Here is a 24721-nt window from a genome sequence, read left to right on the forward strand (position 1 = left end):
CGACGTTGTTGCCGGTGATGTCTGGTGAGGACCTGCCTTACAACAGGCCTACAAGCCCTCAGTCCAGCCTCTCTCTTCCTATTGCGGACAGTCTGATCACTGATGGAGGGATTGTGCGTTCCTGGTGTAACTCGGGCAGTTGTTGCCATCCTGTACCTGGCCGCAGGTGTGATGTTCGGATGTACCGATCATGTGCAGGTGTTGTTAAACGTGGTCTGCCACTGCGAGGATGATCAGCTATCCATCCTGTCTCCCTGTAGCGCTGTCTTAGGCGTCTCACAGTACGGACATTGCAATTTATTGCCCTGGCCACAGTCCTCATGCCTCCTTGCAGCATGCCTAAGGCACGTTCACGCAGATGAGCAGGGACCATGGGCATCTTTCTTTTGGTGTTTTTCAGAGTCAGTAGAAAGGCCTCTAGTGTCCTAAGTTTTCATAACTGTGACCTTAATTGCCTACCGTCTGTAAGCTGTTAGTGTCTTAACGACCGTTACACAGGTGCATGTTCATTTAATTGTTTATGGTTCATTGAACAAGCATGGGAAACAGTGTTTAAACCCTTTACAATGAAGATCTGAAGTTATTTGGATTTTTACGAATTATCTTTGAAAGACAGGGTCCTGAAAAAGCTGAGTTTATTTATACAGTGGGGAGAACAAGTATTTGATACACTGCCGATTTTGCAGGTTTTCCTACTTACAAAGCATGTAGAGGTCTGTAATTTTTATCATAGGTACACTTCAACTGTGAGAGACGGAATCTAAAACAAAAATCCAGAAAATCACATTGTATGATTTTTAAGTAATTAATTTGCATTTTATTGCATGACATAAGTATTTGATACATCAGAAAAGCTGAACTTAATATTTTGTACAGAAACCTTTGTTTGCAATTACAGAGATCATACGTTTCCTGTAGGTCTTGACCAGGTTTGCACACACTGCAGCAGGGATTTTGGCCCACTCCTCCATACAGATCTTCTCCAGATCCTTCAGGTTTCGGGGCTGTCGCTGGGCAATACGGACTTTCAGCTCCCTCCAAAGATTTTCTATTGGGTTCAGGTCTGGAGACTGGCTAGCCCACTCCAGGACCTTGAGATGCTTCTTACGGAGCCACTCCTTAGTTGCCCTGGCTGTGTGTTTCGGGTCGTTGTCATGCTGGAAGAGCCAGCCACGACCCATCTTCAATGCTCTTACTGAGGGAAGGAGGTTGTTGGCCAAGATCTCGCGATACATGGCCCCATCCATCCTCCCCTCAATACGTTGTAGTCGTCCTGTCCCATTTGCAGAATAGCATCCCCAAAGAATGATGTTTTCACCTCCCTGCTTCACCGTTGGGATGGTGTTCTTGGGGTTGTACTCATCCTTCTTCTTCCTCCAAACACGGCGAGTGGAGTTTAGACCAAAAAGCTATATTTTTGTCTCATCAGACCACATGACCTTCTCCCATTCCTCCTCTGTATCATCCAGATGGTCATTGGCAAACTTCAGACGGGCCTGGACATGTGCTGGCTTGAGCAGGGGGACCTTGCGTGCGCTGCAGGATTTTAATCCATGACAGCGTAGTGTGTTACTAATGGTTTTCTTTGAGACTGTGCTCCCAGCTCTCTTCAGGTCATTGACCAGGTCATGCCGTGTAGTTCTGGGCTGATCCCTCACCTTCCTCATGATCATTGATGCCCCACGAGGTGAGATCTTGCATGGAGCCCCAGACCGAGGGTGATTGACCGTCATCTTGAACTTCTTCAATTTTCTAATAATTGCGCCAACAGTTGTTGCCTTCTCACCAAGCTGCTTGCCTATTGTCCTGTAGCCCATCCCAGCCTTGTGCAGGTCTACAATTGGATCCCTGATGTCCTTACACAGCTCTCTGGTCTTGGCCATTGTGGAGAGGTTGGAGTCTGTTTGATTGAGTGTGTGGACAGGTGTCTTTTATACAGGTAACGAGTTCAAACAGGTGCAGTTAATACAGGTAATGAGTGGAGAACAGGAGGGCTTTTTAAAGAAAAACTAACAGGTCTGTGAGAGCCGGAATTCTTACCGGTTGGTAGGTGATCAAATACTTATGTCATGCAATAAAATGCAAATTAATTACTTTAAAATCATACAATGTGATTTTCTGGATTTTTGTTTTAGAATCCGTCTCTCACAGTTGAAGTGTACCTATGATAAAAATGACAGACCTCTACATGCTTTGTAAGTAGGAAAACCTGCAAAATCGGCAGTGAGAACTTGCACCAATTGTGCAAGTTCTCCCACTTAAAAAGATGAGAGAGGCCTGTAATTTTCATCATAGGTACACGTCAACTATGACAGACAAATTGAGAAAAGAAAATCCAGAAAATCACATTGTAGGATTTTTTATGAATGTATTTGCAAATTATGGTGGAAAATAAGTATTTGGTCACCTACAAACAAGCAAGATTTCTGGCTCTCACAGACCTGTAACTTCTTCTTTAAGAGGCTCCTCTGTCCTCCACTTGTTACCTGTATTAATGGCACCTGTTTGAACTTGTTATCAGTATAAAAGACACCTGTCCACAACCTCAAACAGTCACAATCCAAACTCCACTATGGCCCAGACCAAAGAGCTGTCAAAGGACACCAGAAACAAAATTGTAGACCTGCACCAGGCTGGGAAGACTGAATCTGCAATAGGTAAGCAGCTTGGTTTGAAGAAATCAACTGTGGGAGCAATTATTAGGAAATGGAAGACATACAAGACCACTGATAATCTCCCTTGATCTGGGGCTCCACGCAAGATCTCACCCCGTGGGGTCAAAATGATCACAAGAACGGTGAGCAAAAATCCCAGAACCACACGGGGGACCTAGTGAATGACCTGCAGAGAGCTGGGACCAAAGTAACAAAGCCTACCATCAGTAACACACTACGCCACCAGGGACTCAAATCCTGCAGTGCCAGACGTGTCTCCCTGCTTAAGCCAGTACATGTCCAGGCCCGTCTGAAGTTTGCTAGAGTGCATTTGGATGATCCAGAAGAGGATTGGGAGAATGTCATATGGTCAGATGAAACCAAAATAGAACTTTTTGGTAAAAACTAAACTCGTCGTGTTTGGAGGACAAAGAATGATGAGTTGCATCCAAAGAACACCATACCTACTGTGAAGCATGGGGGTGGAAACATCATGCTTTGGGGCTTTTTCTGCAAAGGGACCAGGACGACTGATCCGTGTAAAGGAAAGAATGAATGGGGCCATGTATCGTGAGCTTTTGAGTGAAAACCTCCTTCCATCAGCAAGGGCATTGAGGATGAAACGTGGCTGGGTCTTTCAGCATGACAATGATCCCAAACACACCGCCCGGGCAATGAAGGAGAAGCATTTCAAGGTCCTGGAGTGGCCTAGCCAGTCTCCAGATCTCAACCCCATAGAAAATCTTTGGAGGGAGTTGAAAGTCTGTGTTGCCCAGCGACAGCCCCAAAACATCACTGCTCTAGAGGAGATCTGCATGGAGGAATGGGCCAAAATACCAGCAACAGTGTGTGAAAACCTTGTGAGGACTTACAGAAAATGTTTGACCTGTGTCATTGCCAACAAAGGGTATATTACAAAGTATTGAGAAACTTTTGTTATTGACCAAATACTTATTTTCCACCATAATTTGCAAATAAATTCATTAAAAATCCTACAATGTGATTTTCTGGATTTTTTTTTTCTCATTTTGTCTGTCATAGTTGACGTGAACCTATGATGAAAATTACAGGCCTCATCTTTTTAAGTGGGAGAACATGCACAATTGGTGGCTGACTAAATACTTTTTTCCCCCCACTGTATATACATACATACATACATACATACATACATACATATACACATACATACATACATACATACATACATACATACATACATACATACATACATACATACAGTTGAAGTCGGAGGTTTACATACACTTTAGCCAAATACATTTAAACTTAGTTTTTCACAATTCCTGACATTTTAATCCTAGTAAAAATTCCCTGTTTTAGGTCAGTTAGGATCACCCCTTTATTTTAAGAATGTGAAATCAGAATAATAGTAGTGATTTATTTCAACTTTTATTTATTTCATCACATTCCCAGTAGGTCAAAATTTTACATACACTCAATTAGTATTTGGTAGCATTGCCATTTACATTTTAGTCATTTAGCAGACGCTCTTATCCAGAGCGACTTACAGTTAGTGAGTGCATACATTTTTTTTCTTCGTACAGGCCCCCTGTGGGAATCGAATCACAACCCTGGTGTTGCAAGCGCCATTCTGTACCAACTGAGCTACACAGGGCTTTAAATTGTTTAACTTGGGTCAGACATGTCGGGTAGCCTTCCACAAGGTGAATTTTGGTCAATTTCTCCTGACAGAGCTAGTGTAACTGAGTCAGGTTTGTAGGCCTCCTTGCTCACACACACTTTTTCAGTTCTGCCCACAAATGTTCTATAGGATTGAGGTAAGGGCTTTGTGATGGTCACTCCAATACCTTGACTTTGTTGTCCTTAAGCCATTTTGCCACAACTTTGGAAGTATGCTTGGGGTCATTGTCCATTTGGAAGACCCATTTGCGACCAAGCTTTAACTTCCTGACTGATGTCTTGAGATGTTGCTTCAATATATCCAAATAATCTTCCTTCCTCATGATACCATCTATTTTGTGAAGTGCACCCGTCCCTCCTGCAGCAAAGCACCCCCACAGCATGATGCTGCCACCCATGTGCTTCACGGTTGGGATGGTGTTCTTCGGCTTGCAAGCAACCCCCTTTTTCTTCCAAACATAACGATGGTCATTATGGCCAAACTGTTCTATTTTTGTTTCATCAGACCAGAGGACATTTCTCCAAAAGTACGATCTTTGCAGTTGCAAACCGTAGTCTGGCTTGTTTATGGCGGTTTTGGAGCAGTGGTTCTTCCTTGCTGAGCGGCCTTTCAGGTTATGTCGATATAGGACTTGTTTTACTGTGGATATAGATACTTTTGTACCTGTTTCCTCCAGCATCTTCACAAGGTCCTTTGCTGTTGTTCTGGGATTGATTTGCACTTTTCACACACCAAAGTACGTTCATCTCTAGGAGACAGAACGCGTCTCGTCCTGAGCGGTATGATGGCTGTGTGATCCCATGGTGTTTAAATTTGCGTACTATTGTTTGTACAGATGAACGTGGTACCTTCAGGCATTTGGAAATTGCTCCCAAGGATGACCCAGACTTGTGGAGGTCTACAATTTTGTTTTCTGAGGTCTTGGCTGATTTCTTTAGATTTTCCCATGATGTCAAGCAAAGAGGCACTGAGTTTGAAGGTAGGCCTTGAAATACATCCACAGGTATACCTCCAATTGACTCAAATGATGTCAATTAGCCTATTTGAAGCTTCTAAAGCCATGACATTTTTTGGAATTTTCCAAGCTGTTTAAAGGTACAGTCAACTTAGTGTATGTAAACTTCTGACCCACTAGAATTGTGATACGGTGAAATAATCTGTCTGTAAACAATTGTTGGAAAAATTGCTTTTGTCATGCACAAAGTAGACATCCTAACCGACTTGCCAAAACTATAGTTTGTTAACAAGAAATTTGTGGAGTGGTTGAAAAACGAGTTTTAATGACTCCAACCTAAGTGTATGTAAACTTTTGACTTCAACTGTATGTACAGTGAGGGAAAAAGTATTTGATCCCCTGCTGATTTTGTACGTTTGCCCACTGACAAAGAAATGATCAGTCTATAATTTTAATGGTAGGCTTATTTGAACAGTGAGAGACAGAATAACAACAAAAATATCCAGAAAAACGCATGTCAAAAATGTTATGAATTGATGAGTTAAAATTTTATGAGTTATGAATTTTAATGAGGTAAATAAGTATTTGACCCCTCTGCAAAACATGACTTAGTACTTGGTGGCAAAACCCAAGTTAGCAATCAGAGGTCAGACGTTTCTTGTAGTTGGCCACCAGGTTTGCACACATCTCAAGAGATTTTGTTCCACTCCTCTTTGCAGATCTTCTCCAAGTCATTAAGGTTTCGAGGCTGACGTTTGGCAACTCGAACCTTCAGCTCCCTCCACAGATTTTCTATGGGATTAAGGTCTGGAGACTGGCTAGGCCACTCCAGGACCTTAATGTGATTCTTCTTGAGCCACTCCTTTGTTGCCTTGGCCGTGTGTTTTGGGTCATTGTCATGCTGGAATACCCATCCACGACCCATTTTCAATGCCCTGGCTGGGGGAAGGAGGTTCTCACCCAAGATTTGACGGTACATGGCCCCGTACATTGTCCCTTTTAATGCGGTGAATTTGTCCTGTCCCCTTAGCAGAAAAACACCCCCAAAGCATAATGTTTCCACCTCCATGTTTGACGGTGGGGATGGGGTGTTCTTGGGGTCATAGGCAGCATTCCTCCTCCTCCAAGCACGGCGAGTTGAGTTGATGGCAAAGAGCTCGATTTTGGTCTCATCTGACCACAACACTTTCACCCAGTTCTCCTCTGAATCATTCAGATGTTCATTGGCAAACTTCAGACGGGCCTGTATATGTGCTTTCTTGAGCAGGCGGACCTTGCGGGCACTGCAGGATTTCAGTCCTTCACGGCGTAGTGTGTTACCAATTGTTTTCTTGGTGACTATGGTCCCAGCTGCCTTGAGATCGTTGACAAGATCCTCCCGTGTAGTTCTAGGTTGATTCCTCACCGTTCTCATGATCATTGCAACTCCACGAGGTGAGATCTTGCATGGAGCCCCAGGCAGAGGGAGATTGACAGTTATTTTGTGTTTCTTCCATTTGCGAATAATCGCACCAACTGTTGTCACCTTCTCACCAAGCTGCTTGGCGATGGTCTTGTAGCCCATTCCAGCCTTGTGTAGGTCTACAATCTTGTCCCTGACATCCTTGGAGAGCTCTTTGGTCTTGGCCATGGTGGAGAGTTTGGAATCTGATTGATTGCTTCTGTGGTCAGGTGTCTTTTATACAGGTAACAAGCTGAGATTAGGATCACTCCCTTTAAGAGTGTGCTCCTAATCTCAGCTCGTTACCTGTATAAAAGACACCTGGGAGCCAGAAATCTTTCTGATTGAGAGGGGGTCAAATACTTATTTCCCTCATTAAAATTCAAATCAATTTATAAAAATGTTTACATGCGTTTTTCTGGATTTTTTTGTTGTTATTCTGTCTCTCACTGTTCAAATAAACCTACCATTAAAATGATAGACTGATCATTTCTTTGTCAGTGGACAAACGTACAAAATCAGCAGGGGATCAAATACTTTTTTCCCTCACTGTATATGTGTATTTCAACTCTAGCCAACTTGGATCTATACTGAACACAAATATAAACGCAACATGCAACAATTTCAAAGATTTTATTGAGTTACAGTTGATAGAAGGAAATCAGTCAATTGAAATAAATTCATTAGGCCCTAATTTATGGATTTCACATGACCCCCTCTCCTCTCAGACGATCCCGCAGGTGAAGAAGCCAGATGTGGAGGTCCTCAACTGGCGTGGTTACACGTGGTCTGCGGTTGTGAGGCCGGTTGGACGTACTGCCCAATTCCCTAAAACGACGTTGGAGGTGGCTTATGGTAGAGACATTAACATTCAATTTTCTGGCAACAACTCTGTTGGACATTCCTGCAGTCAGCATGCCAATTGCATGCTCCCTCAACTTGAGACATCTGTGGCATTGTGTTGTGTGACAAAACTGCCTTTTTATTGTCCCCAGTACAAAGAGCATCTGTGTAATTATCATGCTGTTTAATCAGCTTCTTGATATGCCACACCTGTCAGGTGGATGGATTATCTTGGCAAAGGAGAAATTCTCACTAACAGGAATGTAAACAAATTTGTGCACACAATTTGAGAGAAATATGCTTTTTTGTGCGTATGGAAAATTTCTGGGATCTTTTATTTCATGCTCATTGCAAATGTATAAAACAGACTAGACAGCGAGCACACAAGTCTGTGGCTAAAATGCTGCTAGCGGTATGGGGTACGTGCGACATAAACTTTTTTCATACTGGCCCCCGTGGGAATCGAAGCCCTAACCCTGGCCTTGCAAGCGCCATGCTCTACCAACTGAGCTACAGGGGGCCCATACATTCGGTAATACCTTTTACCCCGGTATGGTACAGAAACGGTATGATAGTCTGGATACTGCCCAACCCTACTTGAAATACCAGACTTATTAGGTTTAGTAAATAAATGATTAGGCTCTAAAACTTTGTGGATTAATTAATATTTGTAAGAAATTACTAATCTGGTTGTGATTCAGGGACAGTGCTAATGTCCTCTCGCAAAACAAACGATAGATTCAGTTTATGAACTCACAATAACAGTTAGTGGCAGTGCACTTAACATGATTTCCTGGTAAAAAAAATAAAAAGTATTTCCATTCCAAGGTCAAATTAGCTAAAATCCGGTCCTGTCCCTCAATTTTAGCTAAAGTTAAACTCCATCTAAATTAAAACTCTGAAATTGTGAAAATGAGGATGATGCCCTTTTTGTGTAAGAACTGTTTGAAAACAATTCATGGAATTTCCACCTGTTCAGGTGGGATGGAGTTCTTGGCACCCTGCAGAACGTCACACAGCGATCTGATTATAATAGGCGAATGAACTTTCATTGTTTATTTGCATATATCCTCCTATTTCTCGTGCTTGTCGCGCCCAAAAGCAAGAGAGATTGTGCAGTATGGCTGTCTTTGCACTTCCATCCGAACAATCACTTCGTCTGATTTGGCTTCGATTTCTTTTTCATGATCAAGTGTGAGAAGTTCAGTCCGAACCTTCACAAATGCACAGCACATTTCACATCGGACTGCATTGGCTAGGTACACGCATGGATTTCCCAGCAGCCCCATCAAGATTGTCGCATGGATCTTGAAACTGGCAGCAGCAGCAACCAATCATGATGTAAGTGTCTAGATTAGTTATTTTTCTATTATAAGTAAAGGACATGCTTTTCATGGATTGCATGCTTCGTCACAATATTGTTTTGAATGTTCTCTTGAGGACTGATGCCCGAATTAACATTCTACTACTCAATGCATTCTCTGAGCCATGTGCTGATGAAGATTTTGTCTAAAATGCTTTATAGTGACTTGGGAAAATGAAGAATATTTCTAAAGGAGGCAAATCATTAGTAGGAAAACCTTTGTCATCACTGTGATGTCGCCAGTTTGACTTTAGATGGAGTTTAACTTTAGCTAAGATTGAGGGACAGGACCGGATTTTTGCTAGCTAATGTTAGCATTGCTAGCTATTTTTGACTAACTGTTCTAGCTATGGCAATTGCCATCTCTCTAAAGTAAATTTGAAGACATGATAATGATAGCAAAGTTGTTTCCTACTAATTAGTTGCATACTTTACAATGACATTGCTATTTCCAGGCCTGAGAGAAAGTTAGCGCACAGACTTTGGTAGCTAGCAATCTAGCTAACTAATATTAGCTAGCCTGTTTACTGTTGTTCAAGCAGTCACCCAAAATGGACCAAGGTAGCCTACTTGATGTAACGACTCTTGTCTTTTGGATGTTAATGTTTTCTTTGATGTCTATAGAAAATAGAATGCTCAAATTGACAATTTGAAGAGTATTTGTCATTAGGTATTAGAGCTAAAACAACATGGCTTGTATTTGGATTAGTAACTACTAGCCTGCAAGCCAGAAGGAAGAGGGTTTACTATTATTATTATTATTATTATTATTATTATTATTATTATTTGCCAGATAGATATCTCATTAGGTGTATGTTTTTCTTTTATATATGATTCCTAAAACAAATGTAATCCTTCTGGCTGTTGAATGCAATAATGTGTATATATAACCCTAATGACTATTAGATATTAAATTATGTTACATGTTTTCTCAAATGTTAGCGTGAAAACCTTTTTTTAGGATTACCTTGCAGACAGGTTGCAAACTTAGCAACACAATTCCCTTCCATTCATGGTCCCCTTTCTTATGTGCTAAAGGGTCATCGCTGAGGAAGGCCTGCAGGATGAGAAAGAAACATGAAGTCATGGACTTCTTGGAGGAAGATGCTTTTGATGAGGACCTACTTGAATGAGAGACACACACAGGACAGACGGGTGAACATCAACTGGCAGAGAAGCAGCTGAACTGCTTCCCCCCAAACCCTCCTATGTTGATGCTGGTGGAGGTGGCTGCTCTACATATCAAGCTGGTGGTGCAGCTCGTAGAAATGCTCTAACCTGGTCCCAGATCTGTTTATGCTGTCTTGCTAACTCCTTATGTATGATAGTTGTCATGCGATGCTACCATATCAGTTGGCTATACATAGGAGTTGGCTATATAGCACAAACAGATCGAAGACCAAGCTAACATTTGGCTGATTGTCAGAACAGAAAGAGTGACACTTCAATGTACTTGAGGACTACTCTAGAAATTGTTGGCTTTGTTACAGGAACGATAGAAGGGAGGATATGATGTGGTTTGCTTGTATGGCACCTGAATGCGAGGGCAAGTGGTTGTGTATGATTTTTATGGTTATGATAGTGATGTAACTTGCACTTTATTTTCAGGTTTGAATGAGACAATGTATTCCCCTAACCTTATTCTTTAAATAAAGTTGTTTTTATTAATATTATATTACATGTGTGAGACTCAATGCTTTCTGTAATTTGTTTTGGTTTAGATATGTATTTAATTTACTACCTGGATAAGACAGTGTCTGATCATGTAAAATTCCATATAATTTTTTGAAAAGCACCATCAGTCATTAAAACAGGTGTTCCTTATTTTGTAGGGATCAGAATAAAAACACATTTTACTGGGCGTTATACCTTCCAGAGCTTGAGTTGTAAAAGAATAACTTGAAAATATACTTACATGCCATGACTTTCATTATAACCTTGTTTATGATCTGTTTATGTTATGTAAATAACTGAAAATATAATTCATGAAGAATGACAACCTTTAATTGCGATCTGGTTTCTTTATTTACTTTGAACAACAGAAAACATTCCAAAACATGTAATTCCAGTGTTTACTTATATATATTTTTAAGTTATAATCTCCAGTATCACAGTCTATTTTGCTAAAGGATGAAATCGACTGTGATAATACTGAAGAGTGTACAATGGGCTACTAAGTATTACTGACTGTGTTTGGCCTCTGAGACTGACGTCCGTAGTCTTCCCTGTAGATAATCATGGCATTCTGCAATGAATACACTGCAGACAGGGTATAGTCCGGGATGGTCCACCATGCAAACAGGCTGTTCTGGTCCTGTGTCTTCTGGTGACCTATTAAAAAACCGTACAACCATGATATAGCAAATTAAGATGTGTGCTGTATGCCTTTTTTGTTTCGACAAAACAAAGTAGCCTATACACCTGTAGAAGTTTGTCGCTTTCAGCGGGTTGAATACCATGTGCCTTTGTTGTTGTTTTTTTTGATGGGGGTGGGCTCTAGCCGATTCTATCAGCCAATCAGGGCTGTTTGTAAATACACTGAACAAAAAATATAAACATAACAATTGTTGGTCCCATGCTTCATTAGCTGAAATAAAATATCCCCAACGTTTTCCATATGCACAAAAAGCTTATTTCCCTGTTAGTGAGCATTTCTACTTTGTCAAGATAATCCATCTACCTGTCAGGTGTGGCATATCAAGAAGCTGATTAAACAGCATGATCATTACATGCACCTTGTGCACGGGACAATAAAAGGCCACTCTAAAATGTGCAGTTTTGTCACACAACACAATGCCACAGATGTCTCACGTTTTGAGGGAGGCTACAATTGGCATGTGACTGCAGGAATGTCCACCAGAGCTGTTGCAAGATAATTTAATGTTAATTTCTCTACCATAAGCCGCCTCCAATGTCGTTTTAGAGAACTTGGCAGTACGTCCAACTGGCCTCAACCACAGACCATGTGTATGGCGTTGTGTGGGTGAGCGATTTGCTGATGTCAACGTAGTGAACAGAGTGGTTATGGTATGGGCAGGCATAAGCTACGGACAACGAACACAATGGTATTTTATAGATGGCAATTTGAATGCACAGAGATACCGTGACGAGATCCTGAGGCCCATTATTGTGCCATTCATCCTCCGCCATCACCTCATGTTTCAGCATGATTTTTTTTTTTTACGGTATCTGTGACCAACGGATGCATATCTGTATTCCGAGTCATGTGAAATCCATAGATTAGGGCCTAATTAATTCATTTCAATTGACTGATTTCCTTAAATGAACTCTAAATCTTAGAAAATGTTGCATGTTGTGTTTTATATCTTTTTTTACTATATATTCACATTTGTATCCCCACGCCCACACAGTCGGACTGAGCTCAGGGAAATAAATTACAAATATATTTTGGAGTTATATTCAAACAAATACACACACAGTGATTTATTAGATATAAAGTGATGATGTGAAAATAAAATAAATACTGCATGGCAGCTTTAAACTGAGACCCAGCGATATGACTACCAGTGGCAGTGTGATCCAAAGATATTGCAGAGTGAGAGCAACGCAAGAGGCAGCACTTGCGAGCACCCACACAGAGCATCTGCGCATGTGCAGGGGAGTTTTTTTCCTCTCTTCTGCAACATGATAGCTTTGTATCTTGCTACGCGCTCTTTGTAATGTTAATGTGTACTTTGTACCACTGAGTCTTTAACATTTTATTTATTTCACTGTGATAGTTAGGCCTATATTTGGTATTGACACTGTTTTTCTACGTAGTAGTTGTATGAGGAAGACGTCGAGAGGAGCCGTGAGAAGTCAAAGACGCCGGAGATCCAAGTCTCCCATCCTCCACCCTCCAAAGTTCACCTACTGTGGCTCCAAGATGTCTCCCCCGCCTGGCCACCTGAAGCACAAGAACCTGCCGGAGGCCGAGGGCTGCAGCTCCTTCCTGGGGGTCCCCGTCAATAACGAACTGCTCTCCTCGGTCCAATCCTCCTCTGTGTTTGGTGGTGCTGGCTACGAGCCCCACATCCCTGCTGCCTCTGGGGAAGGCCCCACAGCCAGGCTGGAGGGCGAGGGTGTCACAGAGGCAGCTTCCTGCGTGGGGGCTGACCCTGTAGCTGGGGCGAGTGTGAGTGGAGCTGAAGCCAGAGCTGGAGCTGTGCCCTCTGACTTCCAGTCCCTGTCAAAGCTTCACGAGGGCGGGGGCCTGTGCCCCTGCGCTCGGAGCAAGGGCCAGTGTCAGTGCCCGGGCTGGCAGGGCGTGGAGGTCTACTCCTTTACGGGCCTCCGTAACGTCATCTCAGAGTGCGAGAGGAACTTGGCGAGCCCTGAGGACGCGTCCCAGACCTCCCCGCACCAGAGAACTCAGACCGCCGGGTCCACCACATCAGCATCAAGCTCCCCGCGTTCCTGTTCCGAACAGGCCCGGGGCTATGTTGATGACATCACAATAGAGGACCTTTCTGGTTACATGGAGTATTATCTTTATATTCCCAAGAAAATGTCACATATGGCCGAAATGATGTATACTTAAATTAATAAATAATTCAATAAAAATATAGATTTTTGTGGAGTGACTTAATAAATGGTAAGGCATGAAGTAATTTATATATAATGTTGAACTGTTTACTCTGCGGAGTTTCTACATTCTCTTCTGTTCAACTCCAGTACCAGAGCTGAAACACACATTGAATTCTTATTACTTTTGAGTTATTTGTTTTCCTTTCGTTATTGATGATTGTTCTTATTTCTGGTTTACAAATGAAGTTGCCAAAGCTCTATTGCAAAAACTGCAGGTGGGATTTGTGGGTATATGCGAAAATGTAATGGCATGTGTAATTGTTTTCCATGGCCAAGGAAGTTCATTGTCTGTAGTTTCCATTTCACTTTAATAAAACCTTTTTGTTGAAAACAAATGTTTGCCTTTGTCACACTTTTTTTTTCTTCTCACTATTATCCAGAGATGTGGACTACTTGTGTTGAGACTTGACTTGTCAAAAAGAAAAAACACTCGACTTCAACTTGAGCATCTATGACTCGTGACTTAACTTGGACTTAAGCTGTTTGACCCGAGAGACTTGTTTAGATTTCCCTATCCCAAAAAGGCATCACCTTCCTCTCATTCTCACCTTCCTCTCATTCTCTCACCTCCTCTCCTCTCGCAGCACCTTATGTTATTAGCCAACCAACCTCCACAGACCTCTCAACGTGCAGCCAGTGGGCGGGCGGGGTTGTGGGGGGGGGTAGGGACTCTAATTGGACATTTCTCAATGTCACTCAAACTGTTGTGGTCAACGCTAGTTCGTCAAGTCAAAGAGACGTTCATTGAGTCTGTCATTGTGGCATCATCGGGATTGGTCCCAAAAACTAGTAGCATAAGAAAAACTGGAAATTAAAAATAGCATTGAAATTGGCATAAAACACATAACCATTGACTTGAGGACTCAAAACCCCAAATTAGGGACTTGTGACTTTACTCGACCTGGGCTGTGGAACTTGGGACTTTACTTGAGACTTGCCCATTATTACTTGGGACTCTAAGGTTAAGACTTGAGACTTGCTAAATTGTGACTGGGTCCCATCTCTGCTATTATCCCTTTGTATTGTAGGATTCATATGCTGTAGTTCCAAGCATATTGTTTATGTTACATAATGGGGTGGCTAGAGTATAGAATTGTGCCCTTTGTGATAGAAGCACCACATTTCACCCAACCAGCTGTTGCATTAATGGCATCAAATTGGAGAGCTTCTACATGTTTAAGTATAAGTATTTATTTCTAAGAACTCAATTGAAGAAGGGAATTGCCAGGAATTTGACCAGATGTTTAATTTCAACAGGGTGAGAGAGACACAACTAAAATCAACAGCTGTCTTTACCAAGGTTGGGGTCAATTCGGAATTTCTGAATTGAAATTTGAATTTGAAATGTACACACTCCACTAGGTTAAAGATGACAAAGATTCGGTTAAGACAACGGGATTCTAATATCCCATAACTCTTTGCAAAAATGGGACAGCAACGGCGCTAGTAGTTCTCAACGGCGCTGGTCCAATGAATATGTTTATTTTCGAACACTGCCGCATGGAATTATTACATTGTTCATTGGACCTCGTGCACTCCAAAATGATTTTAAAACTTTTAATTTCACCTTTATTTATACAGGTAAGTCAATTAAGAACAAATTCTTATTTACGATGACGACCTGTCCAACACATCAATAAACAACACATCAATAAACAACAATTACACTATACACACATCAATTACACAAAACATGAAATGCAAAACACAATCATGAAACAAACACATTCTTCAGTAAACATCTGCCTGAATTGCCCTAGAGGCAGCAAATCCACCAACTTTAAGGACTTTTGGAGATCATTCCACATGAGGTGCAAAAAAACTAAAAGCAGATTTACCTAACTCGGTGGAGATTGAAGGGATATCCAGGGTTAGCCATCCCTGAGTCCGGGTCTGGTAACTTATACGTCTGAAGGTTAATGAGGTAAAGTATGGCGGAAGTTTATGCAAGAGGGCTTTAAACAAAAAGAGCGCAATGCGTCGATCTACGAGACTTCGGGGGCCAGTCTACTTTCTGATACAAAATGCAATGCTGTATACTGAACCTATCATCTGTAATAATACGCTATGATAAACTGCGTCCAGTGGCTTCAATACAGTGGCAGCTGCATTCATATACAGTGGGGAAAAAAAGTATTTAGTCAGCCACCAATTGTGCAAGTTCTCCCACTTAAAAAGATGAGAGAGGCCTGTAATTTTCATCATAGGTACACGTCAACTATGACAGACAAATTGAGGAAAAAAATTCCTGAAAATCACATTGTAGGATTTTTAATGAATTTATTTGCGAATTATTGGGGAAAATAAGTATTTGGTCACCTACAAACAAGCAAGATTTCTGGCTCTCACAGACCTGTAACTTCTTCTTTAAGAGGCTCCTCTGTCCTCCACTCGTTACCTGTATTAATGGCACCTGTTTGAACTTGTAATCAGTATAAAAGACACCTGTCCACAACCTCAAACAGTCACACTCCAAACTCCACTATGGCCAAGACCAAAGAGCTGTCAAAGGACACCAGAAACAAAATTGTAGACCTGCACCAGGCTGGGAAGACTGAATCTGCAATAGGTAAGCAGCTTGGTTTGAAGAAATCAACTGTGGGAGCAATTATTAGGAAATGGAAGACATACAAGACCACTGATAATCTCCCTCGATCTGGGGCTCCACGCAAGATCTCACCCCGTGGGGTCAAAATGATCACAAGAACGGTGAGCAAAAATCCCAGAACCACACGGGGGGACCTAGTGAATGACCTGCAAAGAGCTGGGACCAAAGTAACAAAGCCTACCATCAGTAACACACTACGCCGCCAGGGACTCAAATCCTGCAGTGAAAGACGTGTCCCCCTGCTTAAGCCAGTACATGTCCAGGCCCGTCTGAAGTTTGCTAGAGTGCATTTGGATGATCCAGAAGAGGATTGGGAGAATGTCATATGGTCAGATGAAACCAAAATATAACTTTTTGGTAAAAACTCAACTCGTCGTGTTTGGAGGACAAAGAATGCTGAGTTGCATCCAAAGTACACCATACCTACTGTGAAGCATGGGGGTGGAAACATCATGCTTTGGGGCTGTTTTTCTGCAAAGGGATCAGGACGACTGATCCGTGTAAAGGAAAGAATGAATGGGGCCATGTATCGTGAGATTTTGAGTGAAAACCTCCTTCCATCAGCAAGGGCATTGAAGATGAAACGTGGCTGGGTCTTTCAGCATGACAATGATCCCAAACACACCGCCCGGGCAACGAAGGAGTGGCTTCGTAAGAAGCATTATAAGGTCCTGGAGTGGCCTAGCCAGTCTCCAGATCTCAACCCCATAGAATATATTTGGAGGGGAGTTGAAAGTCCGTGTTGCCCAGCGACAGCCCCAAATCATCACTGCTCTACAGGAGATCTGCATGGAGGAATGGGCCAAAATACTAGCAACAGTGTGTGAAAACCTTGTGAAGACTTAAAGAAAACGTTTGACCTGTGTCATTGCCAACAAAGGGTATATAACAAAGTATTGAGAAACTTTTGTTATTGACCAAATACTTATTTTCCACCATAATTTACAAATAAATTCATTAAAAATCCTACAATGTGATTTTCTGGATTTTTTTTTTCATTTTGTCTGTCATAGTTGACGTGTACCTATGATGAAAATTTCAGGCCTCTCTCATCTTTTTAAGTGGGAGAACTTGCACAATTGGTGGCTGACTAAATACTTTTTTTCCCCACTGTAGATGATATTGCCATAGTCGATAACCGGAGTGAATGTTGACTGAATTATTTGTTTTCTGCTATTTAACGAAAGACAGGACCTGTTCCAAAAGAGGAAGTGTCTGAATTTTCATCTTACAAACACTCACACACTTAAAACTTTTCATAAGTAAAATTGGACATTGACTAGAGCAGGGGTATTGAAATCTTACCCTACGAGGTACGGAGTACTGCGGGTTTCTGTTCTACCTGATAATTCATTGCACCCACCTGGTGTCCTAGGTCTAAATCCGTCCCTGATTAGAGGGGAAGAATGGGAAAAAAAGCAGTCAAACTGGCTTTGAGGTCCAGATTAGGATTTGAGGAGACTAGACCCTGAGCTTCAATGCAAATAAATAAAGAGGCTTGAAAAAACCTAGCACATTGAAATGCTAGAGCACATTAGTACCCTAAATAAGACATTGGTTAAATTATGTCTACTGTAAATGACTGAGGAAACTAAAAATATTTAAATCAATGCATTTAAAGAGTGACTGCCCCTAAAAATATACGCCTCCTTTTGAAAACAGCCTTGATATGAGTCATTTATTCTAGTGTCAAAATAGGAAAAAAATAAGAAAATGGTAATAGGATAATTTTGGTCCAAAAGTCAATCTCGTCAAAAACGGAGATTTGCGAGATGATATGAAAAAATGGTATGTCATGGAATGAAGGGTACTGTAACAGTTTTCCTTTGGTTTATTTCAATCCTGCCAACAGCTGGCAGCACCCAAGTAAATTGTGCGTTCTGTGAGCTTGTGTGGCTTACCACTTCGTGGCTGAGCCGTTGTTGCTCCTATACGTTTCCACTTCACAGTAACAGCACTTACAGTTGACCGGGGCAGCTCTAGGAGGGCAGAAATTTGACAAACTGACTTGTTGGAAAGGTGGCATCCTATGACGGTGCCACGTTGAAAGTCACTGAGCTATTCAGTAAGGCCATTCTACTGCCAATGTTTGTCTAAGGAGATATTAAAATTAAAATTGCGTGGCTGTTTGCTCAATTTTATACACCTGTCAGCAACGGGTATGACTGAAATAGCCGAATCCAGTAATATGAAGGGGTGTCCACATACTTTTGTGTATACAGTGAGGGAAAAAAGTATTTAATCCCCTGCTGATTTTGTACGTTTGCCCACTGACAAAGAAATTATCAGTCTATAATTTTAATGGTAGGTTTATTTGAACAGTGAGAGACAGAATAACAACAAATAAATCCAGAAAAACGCATGTCAAAAATGTTATAAATTGATTTGCATTTTAATGAGGGAAATAAGTATTTGACCCCTCTGCAAAACATGACTCCAGGGATTTTGTCCCACTCCTCTTTGCAGATCTTCTCCAAGTCATTTGAGGCTGACGTTTGGCAACTCGAACCTTCAGCTCCCTCCACAGATTTTCTATGGGATTAAGGTCTGGAGACTGGCTAGGCCACTCCAGGACCTTAATGTGCTTCTTCTTGAGCCACTCCTTTGTTGCCTTGGCCGTGTGTTTTGGGTCATTGTCATGCTGGAATAACCATCCACGACTCATTTTCAATGCCCTGGCTGAGGGAAGGAGGTTCTCACCCAAGATTTGACGGTACATGACCCCGTAAATCGTCCCTTTGATGCGGTGTAGTTGTCCCCAAAGCATAATGTTTCCACCTCCATGTTTGACGGTGGGGATGGTGTTCTTGGGGTCATAGGCAGCATTCCTCCTACCTCCAAACACAGCGAGTTGAATTGATGCCAAAGAGCTCGATTTTGGTCTCATCTGACCACAACACTTTCACCCAGTTCTCCTCTGAATCATTCAGATGTTCATTGGCAAACTTCAGACGGGCCTGTATACAGTGGGGAAAAAAAGTATTTAGTCAGCCACCAATTGTGCAAGTTCTCCCACTTAAAAAGATGAGAGAGGCCTGTAATTTTCATCATAGGTACACGTCAACTATGACAGACAAATTGAGGAAAAAAAATCCAGAAAATCACATTGTAGGATTTTTTATGAATTTATTTGCAAATTATGGTGGAAAATAAGTATTTGGTCACCCACAAACAAGCAAGATTTCTGGCTCTCACAGACCTGTAACTTCTTCTTTAAGAGGCTCCTCTGTCCTCCACTCGTTACCTGTATTAATGGCACCTGTTTGAACTTGTTATCAGTATAAAAGACACCTGTCCACAACCTCAAACAGTCACACTTCAAACTCCATTATGGCCAAGACCAAAGAGCTGTCAAAGGACACCAGAAACAAAATGGTAGACCTGCACCAGGCTGGGAAGACTGAATCTGCAATAGGTAAGCAGCTTGGTTTGAAGAAATCAACTGTGGGAGCAATTATTAGGAAATGGAAGACATACAAGACCACTGATAATCTCCCTCGATCTGGGGCTCCACGCAAGATCTCACCCCGTGGGATCAAAATGATCACAAGAACGGTGAGCAAAAATCCCAGAACCACACAGGGGGACCTAGTGAATGACCTGCAGAGAGCTGGGATCAAAGTAACAAAGCCTACCATCAGTAACACACTACGCCGCCAGGGACTCAAATCCTGCAGTGCAAGACGTGTCCCCCTGCTTAAGCCAGTACATGTCCAGGCCCGTCTGAAGTTTGCTAGAGTGCATTTGGATGATCCAGAAGAGGATTGGGAGAATGTCATATGGTCAGATGAAACCAAAATAGAACGTTTTGGTAAAAACTCAACTCGTCGTGTTTGGAGGACAAAGAATGCTGAGTTGCATCCAAAGAACACCATACCTACTGTGAAGCATGAGGGTGGAAACATCATGCTTTGGGGCTGTTTTTCTGCAAAGGGACCAGGACGACTGATCCGTGTAAAGGAAAGAATGAATGGGGCCATGTATCGTGAGATTTTGAGTGAAAACCTCCTTCCATCAGCAAGGGCATTGAAGATGAAACGTGGCTGGGTCTTTCAGCATGACAATGATCCCAAACACACCGCCCGGGCAACGAAGGAGTGGCTTCGTAAGAAGCATTTCAAGGTCCTGGAGTGGCCTAGCCAGTCTCCAGATCTCAACCCCATAGAAAATCTTTGGAGGGAGTTGAAAGTCCGTGTTGCCCAGCGACAGCCCCAAAACATCACTGCTCTAGAGGAGATCTGCATGGAGGAATGGCCCAAAATACCAGCAACAGTGTGTGAAAACCTTGTGAAGACTTACAGAAAACGTTTGACCTGTATAATTGCCAACAAAGGGTATATAACAAAGTATTGAGAAACTTTTGTTATTGACCAAATACTTATTTTCCACCATAATTTGCAAATAAATTCATTAAAAATCCTACAATGTGATTTTCAGGATTTTGTTTTTTCTCATTTTGTCTGTCATAGTTGACATGTACCTATGATGAAAATTACAGGCCTCTCTCATCTTTTTAAGTGGGAGAACTTGCACAATTGGTGGCTGACTAAATACTTTTTTTCCCCACTGTATGTGCTTTCTTGAGCAGGGGGACCTTGCGGGCACTGCAGGATTTCAGTCCTTCACGGCGTAGTGTGTTACCAATTGTTTTCTTGGTGACTATGGTCCCAGCTGCCTTAAGATCATTGACAAGATCCTCCCGTGTAGTTCTAGGTTGATTCCTCACCGTTCTCATGATCAATGCAACTCCACCAGGTGAGATCTTGCATGGAGCCCCAGGCCGAGGGAGATTGACAGTTATTTTGTGTTTCTTCCATTTGCGAATAATCGTACCAACTGTTGTCACCTTCTCACCAAGCTGCTTGGCGATGGTCTTGTAGCCCATTCCAGCCTTGTGTAGGTCTACAATCTTGTCCCCGACATCCTTGGAGAGCTCTTTGGTCTTGGCCATGGTGCAGAGTTTGGAATCTGATTGATTGATTGCTTCTGTGGACAGGTGTCTTTTTATACAGGTAACAAACTGAGATTAGGATCACTCCCTTTAAGAGTGTGCTCCTAATCTCAGCTCGTTACCTGTATAAAAGACACCTGGGAGCCAGAAATCTTTCTGATTGAGAGGGGGTCAAATACTTATTTCCCTCATTAAAATGCAAATCAATTTATAACATTTTTGACATGCGTTTTTCTGGATTTTTTTGTTGTTATTCTGTCTCTCACTGTTCAAATAAACCTACCATTAAAATGATAGACTGATCATTTCTTTGTCAGTGGGCAAACGTACAAAATCAATAGGGGATCAAATACTTTTTTCCCTCACTGTATATAGTGTATGTACTGTGTAAGGATAGTGAAACTTTAAGACTGACATATTTCTCAACATGCTCACAACCTGCCATTGGATAAAAATTATAAAACATTGTGCATGTCAGGTTATAGTCAAATACTGTATGGAAAATGATATTTATCATCTATTCTTTCTATTCAGCACTTCAAAAAGAACAGTTTTTAAATGTGTATCTTGTATTTTTGCTATTGGATTAAAAAGTAGGTAAAAATACTAAATGGTGAGCCTATCATTATCTAGATGTATTAGATGGATTTTCCATATCCACATCACTAGTGAATTCATGATGTTTTTTCAGGCCCTTTACCACACTGCTGAATTTCCTATTTACTACTGAATGATCATTCAGACAAAACACAAAAGTTGTAAAACAATCTGTATTAAATTACTCCAAAAGCAACAAATATCAACATAGGCTCATATATACTGAGAATGTGTCATCTAATGCGCACCCAAGTTCAACGAGTATAAAATTGCCTGAGTTGGTCTCTGGACTGCATTAACTTTTTTTTATTCTCCTAAACGTTTTTGTTCTAAAAAGAGAGGAGACGAACCGATTTGGACAGCAAGTTTGTGTTCAACTACTATTCCTGAGAACATGGACACATTCACATTGCCTCGTGAGTAAAGCTGAGCGGAAACATTGTAGGCTATTCAGTTTTGTAATGGAGCCCTTTTTGTCTGGAAAAGTACACTACCAGTCAAAAGTTTCAGAACACCTACTCATTCAAGGGTTTTTCTTTATTTTTACTATTTTCTACATTGGAGAATACATTGGAGAATAAACTATGAAATAACACATATGGAATCATGTAGTAACCAAAAAAGTGTGCCTTCTTAAAAGTTAATTTGTGGAATTTCTTTCCTCAGTTGCGTTGTGACAAGGTAGGGGGGTATACAGAAGATAGCCCTATTTGGTAAAAGACCAAGTCCATATTATGGCAAGAACAGCTCATATAAGCAAATGGAAAGGACAGTCCATCATTACTTTAAGACATGAAGGTCAGTCAATTTGGAAAATGTCAATAACTTTAAAAGTTTCTTGAAGTGCCGTGGCAAAAACCATCAAACGCTATGATGAAACTGGCTTTCATCAAGCTGCCCACTCAAGAAAAAGCTTCAAACTGTAACCAGTGCCTGCAACCTGGTTCAGGTTATCAGTCAACCTACAAGGATAGTTACAAACAGCACAGCAATGAAATCATCAACATGTATTGATCACATCTTTACTAATGCTGCAGAAATTTGCTTTAATTAAAGCAGTATCCAAATCCATTGGATGTAGTGATCACAATATAGTAGCCATGTCTAGGAAAACCAAAGTTCCAAAGGCTGGGCCTAATATAGTGTATAAGAGGCCAAATAATAAGTTTTGTAGTGATTCCTATGTTGATGGTGTAAATAATATTTGCTGGTCTGTGGTATGTAATGAGAAGCAACCAGACATTGCACTTGACACATTTATGAAATTGCTTATTCCAGTTACTAATAAGCATGCACCCATTAAGAAAATGACTGTAAAAACTGTTAAATCCCTGTGGATTGATGAGGAATTAAAAATGTGTATGGTTGAGAGGGATGAGGCAAAAGGAATGGCAAATAAGTCTGGCTGCACAACCGATTGGCAAACGTACTGCAAATTGAGAAATAATGTGACTAAACTGAATAAAAATAAGAAACTATACTATGAAACAAAGATAAATGATAATAAAAAGCTTTGGAGCAAAAAGGCCAAATCAGCTCCATCATTCATTGAATCAGATGCGCTCATTCATAACAAAACCCACTGATATTGCCAATTACTTTAATTATTTTTTCATTGGAAAGATTAGCAAACTTAGGCATGTCATGCCAGCAACAAACACTGAACCTTCACAACCAAGTATAACTGATCAAATTATGAAAGACAAGCATTATAATATTGAATTCTGTAAAGTGAGTGTGGAAGAGGTAAAACAAGTATTGTTGTCTATCAACAATGACAGTCCACCGAGGTCTGACAACTTGGATGGAAAATTACTGAGGATAATAGCGGATTTATTGCCTACTAGAAAGTGTGTGCCCTCAAGCCTGGAGGGAAGCAAAAGTTATTCAGCTTCCCAAGAATAGTAAAGCCCGCTTTATGGGATCAAATAGGTGACCAATTAGCCTGTTACCAACCCTTAATAAACTTTTGGAAACAAATTGACAACAGACTTTCAGCACGATTATAGGGAAGGACATTCAATAAGCACGGCACTTACACAAATGACTGATGATTGGCTGAGAGAAATTGATGATAAAAAGATTGTGGGAGCTGTTTTGTTAGACTTCAGTGAGGCTTTTGACATTATCGATCATAGTTGCTGACGGAAAAACGTACACTACCAATCAAAAGTTTGGACACACCTACTCATTCAAGGGTTTTTCTTTATTTTTACAATTTTTTACATTGTAGAATAATAGTGAAGACATCAAAACTATGAAATAACACATATGGAATCATGTAGTAACCAAATAAGTATTAAACAAATCAAAATATAGCCACTCTTTTCTTGATGACAGCTTTGCACACCCTTGGCATTCAACATGTCAATACCGCTCAAATATACAATGAGTGATGAAGTCAATCTCTCCTCCACTTTGAGCCAGGAGACATTGACATGCATATTATTAATGTTAGCTCTCTGTGTACATCCAAGGGCCAGCCGTGCTGCCTTGTTCTGAGGCAATTGCAATTTTCCTAAGTCCGTCTTTGTGGCACCTGACCACACGACTGAACAGTAGTCCAGGTTCGACAAAACTTGGGCTTGTAGGACCTGCCTTATTGATAGTTAAGAATGTAGAGCAGCGCTTTATTATAGACAGACTTCTCCCCATCCTAGCTAATGTTGAATCAATATGTTTTGACCATGACAGTTTACAATCCAGGGTTACTCCAAGCAGTTTAGTCTCCTATAACTTGCTCAATTTCCACATTATTCATTACAAGATTTAATTGAGGTTTAGGGTTTAGTGAATGATTTGTCCCAAATACGACTATGTTCGATAATGTCAAAAGCTGCACTGAAGTTTAACAAAACAGCCCCCACAATCTTTTTATCATCAATTTCTCTCAGCCAATCATCAGTCCTTTGTGTAAGTGCTGTGCTTGTTGAATGTCCTTCACTATAAGCATGCTGAAAGTCTGCTGTCAATTTGTTTACTGTAAAATAGCATTGTATCTGGTCAAACACAATTTACTAAGTGTTGGTAGCAGGCTGATTGGTCGACTATTTGAGCCAGTT

The 24721-nt window shown here is 41.2% G+C and overlaps 1 protein-coding gene across 6 annotated transcripts in view; it reads left to right on the top strand.

The window, feature by feature from the left end:
* oser1 (oxidative stress responsive serine-rich 1) overlaps positions 1-13838 on the top strand; it is a 34782-nt gene extending 20944 nt beyond the window's left edge. For 5 of the 6 annotated variants that reach the window (XM_045223117.1, XM_045223120.1, XM_045223119.1 and 2 more), the window contains one exon: positions 12697-13838. In XM_045223117.1, the coding sequence (XP_045079052.1) occupies positions 12697-13456 (760 nt within the window). In that variant the 3' untranslated portion in view covers positions 13457-13838. The remainder of the gene's footprint in view (positions 1-12696) is intronic. The other variant, XM_045223118.1, reaches the window with a different exon arrangement.
* The last annotated feature ends 10883 nt before the right edge of the window (positions 13839-24721 follow it).

The sequence above is a fragment of the Coregonus clupeaformis genome, chromosome 10 (assembly GCF_020615455.1).
Source record: "Coregonus clupeaformis isolate EN_2021a chromosome 10, ASM2061545v1, whole genome shotgun sequence".
Taxonomy (NCBI): Eukaryota; Metazoa; Chordata; class Actinopteri; order Salmoniformes; family Salmonidae; genus Coregonus; species Coregonus clupeaformis.